Raw genomic sequence first — 14,087 nt, forward strand, 5'->3', positions numbered from 1 at the left:
TCGGTGCGCCTGCCACGTTCCAGCGCCTCATGGACCGGGTGCTGCGACCCCACGCGGCATACGCGGCTGCCTACCTTGATGATGTTATCATCCAGAGTGACAGCTGAGAAGATCACCTGCGGCGAGTGGGGGCGGTGCTCGAGTCCTTGAGGCGGGCGGGGCTCACCGCCAACCCGGCGAAGTGCGCTGTTGGCCGGAGGGAGGTACAGTATCTGGGGTACCACTTTGGGGGGGGAAGGCTGCAGCCACAGGTTGACAAGACGTCGGCTATTGCGGCTTGTCCACCCCTCAAGACTAAAAAAGAGGTGAGGCAGTTTTTGGGACTGGCGGGCTACTACCGTCGATTTATTCCCCGGTTTGCGGACCTGACCAGCCCACTGACAGACCTCACCTGAAAGGGTGCTCCAGACCTGGTTATTGGACGGAGCGGTGCCAGCAGGTGTTTGAAGAGGTAAAGAAAGCACTCTGTGAGGAGCCGGTACTGCACATGCCAAATTTTAACATCCCTTTCTGTCTGCAGGCGGACGCGTCGGGCCGGGGACTGGGGGCGGTTTTGACACAGCGGATGGAGGGCGTCGATCGCCCCATACTTTTCATCAGCCGGAAATTGTCGGACCGGGAGGCGAGGTACAGTACGGTGGAGAGGGAGTGCCTCGCCATCCGATGGGCGGTCGGACCCTCCGCTACTACCTGCTGGGGCGGGCCTTCAGTCTCTGCTCAGATCACAAACCTCTCCAGTGGCTCCACCCTATGAAAGACGCCAATGCGCGGATCACCCGGTGGTATCTCGCATTACAACCCTACAACTTCCGGGTGGTCCACAGGCCGACTTCCTCTCTCGCTCCGCTATTGGGGTGGATGAGGGGGAGTGGACGCGGCCGGACGGGTGCCCGGCCTGTGTCTGGCGGTGGAGGCATGTGGAGAGGGGCGTGTTCCACGCGTCCCCTGCGGGCGGGGTGTGTGCAGGGGCCGGCCATGAAGCAGCCAACAGGTGAGTGGATACCTCAGCTGGAACGAGTGATCTAATCACCTGTTCCCTTTAGTAGCAGCGCTGGAGACCATGAAAGGGACGGACGCATGAGGACGCATGAGGACGCATGAGAGACGCAGGAGAGACGCAGGAGAGACGAACAAGGGACAGCTGAAAAGCTGGAAAGACTGACAATTGTGTAAAGTAAAAGATCAATTAAATACTGTGTCAAACCTGTATCCTGAGCTGTGTGATACTGTGGTCAGAAGAAGCCGGGCGAGACGCAGGAAACCTCCACAGTGACATGCAAAATCGAGTTTCAAATAATAATTATAATAATTAAAAAACATCAATGGCATATCAAATAAAATTTAAATAAAAATGGAATGCCTCTCTTCTATGTGCAGCCTTCTGAGGTAAATATCAAAATAAACTTTTTCCACAGGCTAATAATACATTTGAAAATAAAATAATAATGATTGAATCAAACATTTAAGCCTCGAAGTAGCAAGAGAAAGTGCATGAATAAAACTTTAATTATTGCTCTGTTTGCTACACTGATTTGCTTTAACACTGATGGAACAAGCAATAAATGAATGAATGAATGAAATAAGTTTATTTCGGTCATATAATCAACCATCAACCATTTTGTGTGACCAGTTTAACAGTACAGATACACATTTACACACAAAAAGAAAAGAAAAAGAATGACCGAAAAAGGAACAGGCCAAAGTTTATATTTGCCTATCCTAAACCTCCACACTGATTTGCTTTAACACTGAATATGGAACAAGCAACGCTTATATAACTTAATAGTGCAAAATCAACTTTCAAAAAACAAACAAAAAATCATCAATGTCATATTAAATACAATTTAAAATAAATTTGAAAATAAAATAATGAATAAATCAACCATCCAGACCTTTTTACTGCTCATTTTGCAACACAATGATCTAATCTGATGTGCCCAAGCCAGATACCTGGCATCTTTTCTTCGATGTTAGTTCATTAATGTCGGGGCTCAGGCTTTGAGCTGAGGCCACCTTCATTATTGACAAAAGGTGTTCATCAGTCAGACGTATCCTGTGAGACGTTTTCGTCATCTTCATTGAGGAGAAAAGTTGCTCACATAGATACGTGCTGCCGAACACGGAGAGCAATTGAGCAGCTTGGGTGCGGAGCTGAGGCATTGTGTCAGGGATGAATTGTGGAAAGTGTGCGGCGCCAACGGCATCATACTTTGACTTCAGCGTGTTATTACACTGGAGTTCAATCAGCTCCATTTGGAGGTTAATTGGTGCGTTTTCCACGTCAACTGCAAAGGGATTACTAATCAGTTCAAATTTACACTTCTGACCATCAAAGTCGCCAAATCGCCGGCTAAACTCAGCACCGAGTACACTGAGTTTTTCACTAAAATGTGCGCACACAGCGGTAAAGATCTGCGTTTTTATGGTTTGGCAGCAGGGGAAATGGCCAAGCAGCTGATTCTCCCACAGGCAGAGTTTAGTTTTAAAAGCTCTCACTGACGAGTACATATCTGTGATGATGCGGCCCCGCCCCTGTAGCTGCATGTTCAGCACATCAAGATGGTTTGAGATGTCACACAGAAAGGCCAGCTCACACATAAACTTTTGCTCCCGGAGGTCTGCTGTGTCCTTCCCTTTGCTTTGCAGAAACTGACATATTTCTTCACGCAGCTCGAAAAATCTGTTTAGTACTTTTCCGCGGCTTAACCATCTCACCTCTGTGTGACACGGCACGTCTGTCTGTTTTGAACCAAACTCGTCCAGAAAAGACTTAAACTGGCGGTGATTCAGACTTTTGGCTCTTATAAAGTTAACAACTTTTGTTACTGTGGTCATAACATGTTCCATCTTTAGGGCTTTAGCACACAGTGACTCTTGATGTATGATGCAGTGATAAACACATAGCTCACCTGCACAGTTCTCTTCCCGCATCTTTTCACAAATCCTGCCCACCAGTCCATTCTTTTTACCACTCATCGCTGGCGCACCATCAGTGGTTAATCCCAAGAGTTTATCGCACGGCAGGTTTATTTCAGTTACACATTTGCAAACCTCCTCAAATATTTCCTTCCCTGTGGTTGTGCCATGCATGGATTTAAATCCCAAAAGCTCCTCCGTAACACACATGTTTGAGTCGACACCGCGGATGAAGACTGACAGCTGCGCAGTATCAGATGCGTCAGTGCTCTCGTCCACAGCAAGGGAAAAAGAAACAAAATCTTTTCCCTTTTCCATCAGCTGGTCATGCAGATTGGCGGCAAGATCACATGTGCTCTCAGCTATTGTGTTCCTGCTCAGGCTTACGTTTGAAAAGGCCTGCTTTTTCTCTGGGCACAGTTGGTCACAAATTTTCAGCATGCACTTTTTAACAAACTCTCCCTCATTAAAGGGTCGGGTTGATTTGGGGATTTCTTCTGCCACGATATAACTTGCCTTTACAGCAGCCTCATTTTGTGTTGTGGCTTTTTTGAACATATACTGTTGTGAAAGCAAACCTCTTTTCATCTCCTCTATTTTCTGGCTCCTTTGAGTCGTGTCCAGGTCCTTGTACTTGTCCTGGTGTTTCGTTTCATAGTGTCGCCTAATGTTGTACTCCTTAGTTACCGACACGTTGGCTCCACAAACGAGACAAACAGGTCTGTCTTTTACACATATAAACAGATATTCTGTCTCCCACCTGTCCAGAAAAGTTCTGTTTTCGATCTTCCTTTTCGCCATTTTTGGTAGGGGTAACACAGCGACACTGACAGTTGTAGAATGAGGCCGTGTGGGAGAGAGGCACGGGGAGGCGGGGTGAGCCGGCTAGCTTTCAGCCGAAGCGTGGCGCAAGGACGCGAATCGCTACTGACCCAGAGGAGAGAGCATGGCTGGCGCGCCAAAAAAACCGCAGAGCATTATGGGATTTGTAGTATTAGAACACTTGCCAACCTTGAGACCTCCGAATTCGGGAGATGGGGGGCGCGCGCGGTGGCGTTGAGGTGGTAGGTGGGGGGAAGGGGTTTGAGGTGGGTGGGGTTGGGGGGGGCGGTTGGTATAGCGGGGAGGAGGGGCGGTGTATATTGTAGCGTCCCGGAAGAGTTAGTACTGCAAAGGGTTCTGGGTATTTGTTCTGTTGTGTTTATGTTGGGTTTGGTGCGGATGTTCTCCCAAAATGTGTTTGCCATTCTTGTTTGTGTGGGTTCACAGTGTGGCACATATTTGTAACAGTATCAAAATTTTTTATATGGCCACCGTCAGTATGATCTGTATGGCTGTTGACTAAGTATGTCTTGCAGCCCAATGTGTGAGTGTTCAAAAGCCGCACTTATCATGTGACTGAGTTAGTAGCGGACACTTATGACAACTCCTATAAGGCTCATCTTCAATACAGATGAGTCTTAAGGAAAATTGGGAGGGTTGATAATTATGTTTAACGGTGATTGAGTATTACAGCGGCACTATACCGGCGGGCCAGCTCTAATGGTAAAATGTCTATGCCTCGAGGGCCAAATAAAATTACTCGGCGGGCCAAATTTGGCCGACGGGCCAGAGTTTGACACCCATGCCCTAGAGTATGTATTCTGCTTCCGACACCAATAGCTCAGGGTTGAAGCATAACAAAGATAGAGGTTACTACCACGGTAATAACTGTTATGTCCCTCGCAATAAATCACACTGCACAGGTCAAAAAAGTAAGTCTTGCTGTCCCCTTGGATCCAGTCTATTTCAAGTCCACCATATGTTCTAAGACACTTGTCAGTCACTGTCGTCGGGAAGGAAGGACTGAGGCACAAGGACAAGAGAACAAGCCAAAGTACCAAGTCTGTCAGGGAATACTTTTGGGTGTAACATCCTGCCTTCCGTCTATCAGAATCAGGGGATCAACATCAAATTTTTTACTTATTGTAGCAACACCAATAGTTATGCTGAAAACAAGTAAGAGAAGTTGTAAAACATCGAGTACATAGGTTGGTCTCAAGTAAGGATATATGATAGCTTTGGATATACAATACAGCGGCTGAGTAGTTCTGGTAGAACTACACGACGGTAGACGGCAGCTCAACGGGGGGAGATCTCTCTTGGCGTCATCTTCTGGGCTGTGACTCTATGTGTGTAAGTTCTGCCGGGGGGTCGGGTGGGGCAGGTGATGTGGCGATGTCGGCAGTGGCATCTGCCAGTCGAAGGGCGTGAGATGTCCATTCAGTGGGCGGAAGGGAATTTGGAGAGGCGGGCTGTCATCCTTGAATCTGCAGAGAGGAACTGGCAAATAATGTTGCATTTTGTAAACAGACCATTTTGGTCTCAGGTTGATTCCTCTTTCCAGGGGAGCTGCTGGTCCCGGGAAGGGCTGATCTGTATGCAGTTCATAGGGTGAAAAATTCAAAGGCCGTAAAAACAGTTTTATTTAGGGACCTTCGAATGATCATTAACGCTAATGGCGCCATGTCAATCAAATTCAATTTGGTCTGTGCACAGATTTTAGCCAATACGTTTTGATTTTTGTTCATTCTCTCGATATTACCTTTGGACTAAGGATGGTACACCGAACCGAACCTGTGTTCTAGTCCGAGAACTTTTTCGACCAAGGCTAAGTGAGCATTTTTAAAATGGGTGCCGTTATCTGACCAAATCTTTTTGGGGAAACAATGTCGGGGTATTAGGTCATTGACAAACCATTTAATTACTGATTTTACATCCTCTTTTGAGGTTGGGGTTGTTTCCGGCCAACCACTGTAATTGTCAACGCGAGTCAGCAAGTATCTTTTCCCTTGTACCTGATTGATCATATCAATGAAATCACAAACTTTACACAGATATTACCTCACCTCCTCCATATTCCAAATTAATCTACTAAACCACTATTGATGTGCAAAATCGTTATTTTCAAATTAGATTTAGTTACAACTTTTTGCCCACTGAAAAATTATTAAAACTACTCCACCTCCCCCTTACGGCATACCTCGCCACCCCCTGTAAGCAGTCATGCCTACATCAAATCATGGCACCTTCTATATTCCTGTTGTGACAACCAAGAGAGTAACTATTGGGAAACTTAGCCACCCTGCTAACTTAAACAATCTCATTCCTATTCTCTCCAAATCAAAGCCAACATCGCAGCCTGTCAATAACACCATCAGGATGGGTCTGTTGAATGTCAGGTCTCTAAATAACATATCCTTTTTTGTCAATGATTTTATTACCACTTCTAAACTTGACTTTATATTTTTTTTCTGAAAAATGTTAAAACTATGGAATATGTCAGAGTCGGATGATTTTCGATTTTGCTGTAAGGAGTCTGAATCCACCCTTACCTCCTCGGCCTTCTGTTTATGAAAAAGGGACTGTGTTTGAAGTACTGTCACTTTCAGAAATATCTAAGAAAAAGGTCAAATGATAGTCAAGTACAGCAAGAGCAGAGGCGGAGGACAGGTCATGTTTGAGGTCAATGTTTGTCTTTTCAGCCTCTGTGGACAACTGGATTTTGGTATTACGGTAGGGGGCCCTTTAGCAATAACAACCCTACATTTGATGTAAATGATTTAATATGGTGAAAGCGACAAAATATGCTTATATTTAAATTGACACAAATGCTAGAAAAACACTAACCTTATGGCGGATACTTTGCAATAGTAATTTGACATTCTACCACACCTGGTAGCCACAATATTTCATTAAGTCAAGCTCATGTAGTAGAAAGTTGAATGATGCGGACACGTTTGTTACCGAATACTTTCTATCAGACTTCTGTCTTGGCGATTTTGTGTATGTAATAAGCAACTATAATTATCTGATATGCTTAAATGTAATGTGTAGTTTTAGCTCAGCTGTTGTGTAGCTGCTAGCTCCTTGTAGCCTACAGCCGGGGTGTCGAAAGTGCAGCCCTTAGCTATGTGTTTAACCGACAACTGTAACAATTGAAAATGTGGTATGATTGTCGGTTCAATCATCGGCAGCTACGCCCTGTTTCATCTTTGGACCTAAGTCTTTGGTTTCGTAGGTGGGACAGAGAGCAAGGGAACAATATGGGACAGCATTTGTGTCCATCTTATACACTGAAAGTGATTGTTCCTATAACCCCTTTGTTTCAAATGTTTGTTCCACTTGGGGCGCGGGCATCTTGTCTGACTCACACCATATACACAGCCTTCCTTGTCACGTATTCTTCCTTTTGCCGCTTTCCATCCACTAATTCAAACTGATCCAGCAGCGCAATTGAAGATTGTTTTAATTACAATAATCAAGGAACAGAATACTCGGGAAACAAAATAAATGGTAGCTTATATAAAGCCGAGGTCTACAGACAGGTGAGGTCAAAGACGGTATGCTGGTGCCCGACTGCCAATCACGTGCCCAGCGCGCTCGTGCCCCTTACAGGCCTGCGTGGGAACTTTTCACCACCTGCAAAGGGTGCACACTGACATACACACATGAATCACTCAAAAATAATACAATAAACATAAATTCCAGTATGGCCCCCTATTTGGCTCCTACACACCTGCCCCTGATTGATCTTTACAGTCTCCAGTACTCTGCCCAATGGCCAAGAGTCCCGTGGGGCTGTGGGGTTGACCACCAGGACCACATCTCCTGGCTGCAGGTTGTTCCTCACTTGGGTCCATTTCTGTCTTTCCTGCAGAAGCGCCAGGTACTCCTTTGTCCATCTGTGCCAGAAAAGGTCAGCTATATACAGGACTTGTTTCCAGCAGCGCCTGACGTAGAGATCCCTTTTCAGGGGGAATTATAAGTTGAGTTTTTAGAAGGAGAATGTGGTTTGGGGTCAGCGGCTCTAAGTCCTGTGGATCTGGGGAGACCGTAGAGAGGGGACGACTGTTGAGGATTGCCTCTGCCTCGCAAAAGATGGTGTTCTGTCCACCAAGTGTGGTACTGAAAGTTTTGAGTTCCTTGTTCACGTTGTAGCTGTGTGAATGGGTTGGCAGTTTGACCTGAGAGGAGTTCCTTTTTCCTTTTAGCAAGCAAGCTTGGAGTGTTCTTCATCTTGAGATACCATGCCACTGCTGTAAGGAGCTTTTTCCAGTTTGAAAATGAGGAAAGCAGCTGGTTAGTGGGGGATTCAGTGTTTACCACTGTAGTGAAAACAGTAGTGTTCTTTCTGACTTCTGGGTCATCCTGTAACGCTGACTTGGAGCGCCATGCTTCCTGTGCAGGACAACTTTCCTCTGCTTTCCATAAAAAGTCAGGAGCATGTATCCATCTCCTTTGCTGCATGAATCAGCCAGTACTTAGTCCTCTGGAGGCATCGTCAGCTGGATTGTCCTTACTGCCCACATACCTCCATTGAGACAGGTCTGTGTTGTCACGAATGAGTGAGACTCTTGTTGGCCATGTAGGTTTTAAACCATGCCTGGTCATTTTGGAGGTATTTGAGGACAGTTTGACTGTCTGTCCAGAAGATGGATGGCTGCAGGCCTAGGTGTAATTCCTTCCTGAGCATTTTGTCCACCTTTACAGAGAGTACAGCGGCAGCCAGTTTTAGTCGTGGGATTGTGATTTGTTTAAGTGGGGGGACTCTGGACTTTCCTAGAAGAAATGTAACATGCACAGCTCTCTGAGGGCCGATCTGCCTGATGTATCCAACTATGCCATAGCTACCTTCACTGGCATCTGCGAAATGATGCAGTTGAACAGATGTAGGTGTTCCACAGGCCATAGGCTTAAAGCAACGTGTCATGCTAAAATATTTGAGGCCCTCCAGGCTTTTGGTCCAATCCACCCACTTATCCATCAGATCTTGGGGTAAGGGCTCGTCCCATCCAAAGCGCTTTTGACAGAGCACCTGTAGCAACTGTTTGGCTGGGAGGATTAGAGGGGCCAGAAAGCCGAGTGGGTCAAATATGGAGCTCACAACAGAAAGGATACCTCTGCGCGTGTGTGGCTTGTCCATGATGTTGATGTTGAACTGGAAAGTGTCAGAGTTCACACACCACTGTAAACCCAAAGCCCTTTCTATGGGGAGGCTAGCCTTCTGCTCTTGGGGAATGGAAGCTAGGACTGTTCTACTGTTGCGAACCCATTGGGTAAGCTGAACCCCCCCCCCCTTTACTGCACAATGCAGTAAGATCTTTCACCAGCTGTTTAGCTTCTGGTTCTGTGGACACCGACTTTAAACAGTCATCTACATAAAAGTTGTGTCGGATGGTGTCAGCTATCTGAGGAGGAAAATTATCCTGGTGGTCATTGGCAGTCTTTCTTAAGGCATAAGTTGCACAACTTGGGGAGGACACTGCCCCAAATATGTGCACTAACATACGGTACTCCTTTGGGTTCAGACTAGTGTCTCCTTGTGGCCACTACAAGAAGCGCAAGTAATCTACCTGAGACCTGTCGACTCTGACCTGATAGAACATCGACTTCATGTCCGCCATGACCCCAATGGGTTCCTTCCTGAATCTTAAAAGAACACCTATCAAAGAGTTTGTCAGGTCAGGACCCTGCAGTAGCTCTGTGTTGAGGGACACGCCTTTTTAGGTGGCTGCACAGTCAAAGACCACCCTGAGTTTCTTCTTGTTGGGGTGGTACACTCCATGGTGGGGTATGTACCAAACATTTGTCTGGCTGAGTTCCTCCTCTGGCACCTCTTCAGCATAGTTGTTTTCCAGAATGTCATTGAGATATGCAATGCACTCCTGTTTGAATTGCTGGTTCCTTTCCATTTTTCTTTTCAGGCTGTGGAGGCGCTGTTTGGCACTTGGGCGGTTGTTGGGCAGGTTGACCGTGAGCTTTCTGAAGGGTAATTTCAGGCTGTAATGTCCGTCCCGTAGGACTGCCTCATTGGCTATCTCTAAAAACTGTTTGTCTTCTACTGACAGCTCAGTCTTTTCTTCTGACACTACCTCACCGAACTCCAGGTTATACTGGGAAATCAGAAGCTCCTCCAGATTTGCAACTTAACTTATGTTCACAGTTGCACTCACTGCCTCACTATTCCTACCTCTAAATGGCCCATTAACCACCCATCCCAATAACGTTCTCACTGCATGTGGATCCCCACCATGGCTATTTATAACCTCCCATGGTTCTAAAAGTTTTGGAGCATTTGTGCCTATCAACAGCTCCACCTTTGAACTGATGCTCGGGTGTGTTACGTTGCCTAAATATGGCCATGGCGCTATGTCTTCCTGTTTGGGGATGCTGCTTGTGGTGACTGGCATTTCTTTCTGTGTGAAGACAACAGGAAGAGGTAGGAAATGATTGTGGTCCAGTGCAGACACTTCCAGCCCAGCTACCATGTGAGTTGGGACAGACTCTTCATAATTCATGGTCCTTAGTAGGATATGGGTCTTTACACCTTTTATGTTTAACCGGGACATAAGCTGTTCAGAACAGAAGCTAGCGGAGGATCCAGGGTCAAGGAGAGCATAAACTGAGAGGACCTGGGTGCCCTTCCCGGCCTTACTTTTGACTGGGACTATGGACAGAACACTCTCTTGGTCCCTGGCCCCTATATGGCCACATGGCTCTGCTGCTGCGCTGCTTACATTTCTAGAGGGCTTTTCTACCTCTTTCGGTACCTTGTCTTTCCTATCATAATGACATTTTTTACACAGTCTGACGACTTGGACAAACAGAACTCATGTGCCCTATTAAAAGACAGGCAAAGCACATGCCCTCTCTCTTTAGGAAAATAAGCTTGTCTCTGTACTTCTTCTCAATGAACAGTCTACACAACTCTAGTGTGTGTTTGTTTTCACAAAGTGGACAAATGGGCTCCGACTCAGACTCTGGCTTGGCTTCCATTGGGCTAATAGCAATACTCGTGGCAAAACTACTACTACCTGACATTGAGTGTTGCGGCTTTACAGAGGGTCTAGTGTTAGCCTTTCTTATGGCTGACTGCTCCTGTACCCTTAGCTCTCCAAAGATTGGATGGGCTGCCACACAAGCTTGCTTTTCCATAAAGCTAACCAGGTCTAAAACCCTCACCCCGCGGTTGTGCTCCTCCTGCTGCTCATAGGCTTCATTGCGCCATTTGTCTTTCAGCTTGAAGGGCAACTTAAACGCAATGTTTCTCATATTGGCCACTGTGTCCAGTTCGTCCATGTACTCTGTCTCCTCCATGGCATTACAGCAGCTCCTAAAGAACATGGCGTACTTCTGAAAAGATTTGGAATCCTCCGCCCTAATGTGAGGCCTTATCTAGGTATGCACAGGCAATTTTAAAGTCATGACTAAAGTTCTCTTTTAATAATTTTTTGGCTTTCTGGTAGCCTCTGTGTGATAACATATATTCACAAATTTTGATTAGCTTTTGAGCATGGCCCTTTGTGTACTGGATGAGAAACTGCAACCTGTCCCTGTCATTGTCCGTTTTACTTTCGACAATGTGTTCAAAGGAATGGATGAATGACTTGTACTCCAATATGTGTCCATCAAAGAAGGGAACAGTTCCTTGTGGGAGGGTGGACAGAAGCTGCTGTTTAACAAGAATCGTAGTCAGTTAATTTTGGGCTTCCAGAATTTTGATCAGCTGATTGTTTTGTATTGAGCTGGGGGTGGCTTGTTGAGGTTGGAACTGGAGCTGGCAGCCACAGCTTGGTGAACGGGGGCCTGCTAGGGATAAAGACCGGCAGGCTGACCTGGGGCCTGCAGAGGTAGAACTGGGACCTGCTGCAGTTGAGTTGGGGCCTTCTGAGGTTGGGGTTGGAGTTGGAGGAGTGCATGCTGAATTTGGGCCGGCTGAGGTTGGAGTTGGAGTTGGAGGCTGGCAGGCACAGGTTGGTGAGCGGGGGGCTACTGGAGATAGAGACCGGCAGGCTGACCTGGGGCCTGCAGAGTTAGAACTGGGACCTGTTGCAATTGAGTTTGTGCTGCTGAGGTTGGGGTTGGAGTTGGAGGCTGGCATGATGAATTGGGGCATGCTGAGGTTGGAGGCTGGCAGGTGGAACTTGGGGTATAGATGCATCTAACAGAGTAGTGGGGAACTGCATCTGAACTCCTTCCTTGGGCCTAACCACTGGGCCTACCACAGGTGAACCACACCTTGATGGATCAAATGCTGCCCCTGTAACCGCTGCTCTCTGCCCTGCACCATGCACCACTAAACCTTCTACTTCCTTCACGTAGTTAATTTTAGCATTTTCCGCCTCTATTTCTGTTTTTAACTCCAAAACCTCTCTTTTTTTTCTGCACGTCAACTCATGTTCTTCAATATGCTTTTCCTGCAACCTTGCTGCCCTGGCTGTCAAAGCAGCCTTTTCCGCCTCAGCTCTAATCCACAATGATGAAGAGGAATTATTGGACGACCGTCCTGAACCGAAGGACTTGACTGATGCCTCCCTGCTTGACACTATGCCTGGGTGACCAGTTAGTTCATGTCTATATAGGCTGTCCGCCTCCTCTAAATTCCACAATGATGAAGAGGAATTATTGGACGATCGTCCTGAACCGAAGGACTTGACTGATGCCTCCCTGCTTGACACTATGCCTGGGTGACCAGTTAGTTCATGTGTATACAGGCTGTCCGCCTCCTCTAAATTTTCCTTAGAATGACCAGTTATAAAATCACTGTCTTTAAATATAGGAATGTCCTCAGGTGGAGGAGCACTGGTGTGCGTTGAGGGATTTTCAAGATCTGATATCCACCGGGACACCTCAACTTCAAAGGCATTTATTAGAGCAATTTTAGGCTGATACCATGTTTAGTCATCATCCCTTCGCTCGTCTGGCTCTAAACCTTCAGAATATGATCTGTGTAGAGATTTAAACTCCATTAGGAACTCATTAAACTTGCTCATATTTATTTTCACTTCTTTTAAAGCCCCTGCATCCACCATCAAATTGCGCACAATGTTCATTCGCCTTGTTATGTGTGACATTTTGCCTATTCTGGCGATGCGCACACGAGAAGCCTCCTGCGCAATCGCCGTCAATTCCCCTCCTTCGGCTGAATTATTAGTTGACATTTTCCTCTTTTAATCAACAAAAATCCTTTACTTGGTACATCAAAAAACGTTTACACTTCCAAGTGAATATAAAAGGTTCCAAAAATAGTCTTTATCCTTTTTGGAAATTAAATGTCCGTTCACGGGCCGATGGGCGCCCGCGCAAGCCCGTCACCAAATGTTTGTAATGCAAACTTTGAAAATCATTACGCGGTGATTACACTCCCAAAAATAATCATTTCGTGCATGAGAATGAGTTTGATGGTTTATCACACACCTTAATGAAATAAGTCCTTTGTTCTCCTGCACCATGCACTTTGGCCTTGCTTCCTGTTTGGTGCGCAATCCTGTCGGCTGTATTTCACAGCGCGTCTTTGACAACTTGAAGTGGCAAAAAACACTGAAAGTTGTTCTTATAACCCCTTTGTTTCAAATGTTTGTTCCACTTGGGGCGCGGGCATCTTGTCTGACTCACACCATATACACAGCCTTTCTTGTCACGTATTCTTCCTTTTCCCGCTTTCCATCCACTAATTCAAACTGATCCAGCAGCACAATTGAAGATTGTTTTATTTACAATAATCAAGGAACAGAATACTCGGGAAACAAAATAAATGGTAGCTTATATAAAGCCGAGGTCTACACACAGGTGAGGTCAAAGACGGTATGGTGGTGCCTGACTGCCAATCAGCGCGCTCCTGCCCCTTATAGGCCTGCGTGGGAACTTTTCACCACCTGCAAAGGGTGCACACTGACATACACGCATCAATCACTCAAAAATAATAAAATAAACATACATTCAAGTATGGCCCTGTATTTGGCTCCTACACTATTTGTTGCAAAGATATATCAACATGATTAGCCACACCTTGAGTTCCAACATATATATATATATATATATATATATATATACACATATATATGAAAAGAGTCAAAGCCCACCTGGTATGAGTCATCTAACTGGTGATCATAACATATGGCGGGTCGGGTGGTGGTACATACGGAAACAGCTCAGTCAGCCAGGGTTTTCACTGATAGAACAGTTGCAGCAGGAGTTGGGGTACTCAGCAGGTGTCAGCCATTTCTGGTGCTCCAAGCTGTGGTATGACCTCATGCTCATGGAGGAGCCTTGGTAGTGGTGTGGCAGCTTGGTGGTTGTACTGTCAGGTAACACCAGGAAGGTCCCTTCTGTGCGATATTGAATGTCAG

The 14,087-nt window shown here is 46.1% G+C and overlaps 1 protein-coding gene across 1 annotated transcript; it reads right to left on the reverse strand.

Annotated features, from left to right (window-relative positions):
- Positions 1-1,923: 1,923 nt before the first annotated feature.
- LOC133558720 (general transcription factor II-I repeat domain-containing protein 2-like) lies at positions 1,924-3,717 on the reverse strand. Its single transcript, XM_061909872.1, has one exon. The coding sequence runs from the start codon at positions 3,715-3,717 to the stop codon at positions 1,924-1,926; it is 1,794 nt and encodes a 597-aa protein (XP_061765856.1).
- Between the last annotated feature and the right edge of the window lie 10,370 nt (positions 3,718-14,087).

The sequence above is a fragment of the Nerophis ophidion genome, linkage group LG09 (genome assembly GCF_033978795.1).
Source record: "Nerophis ophidion isolate RoL-2023_Sa linkage group LG09, RoL_Noph_v1.0, whole genome shotgun sequence".
NCBI lineage: Eukaryota > Metazoa > Chordata > Actinopteri > Syngnathiformes > Syngnathidae > Nerophis > Nerophis ophidion.

Coding starts and splice junctions, on each gene's coding strand:
- LOC133558720 (XM_061909872.1), bottom strand. CDS start 3,717: ATGGCGAAAAGGAAGATCGAAAACAGAACTTTTCTGGACAGGTGGGAG.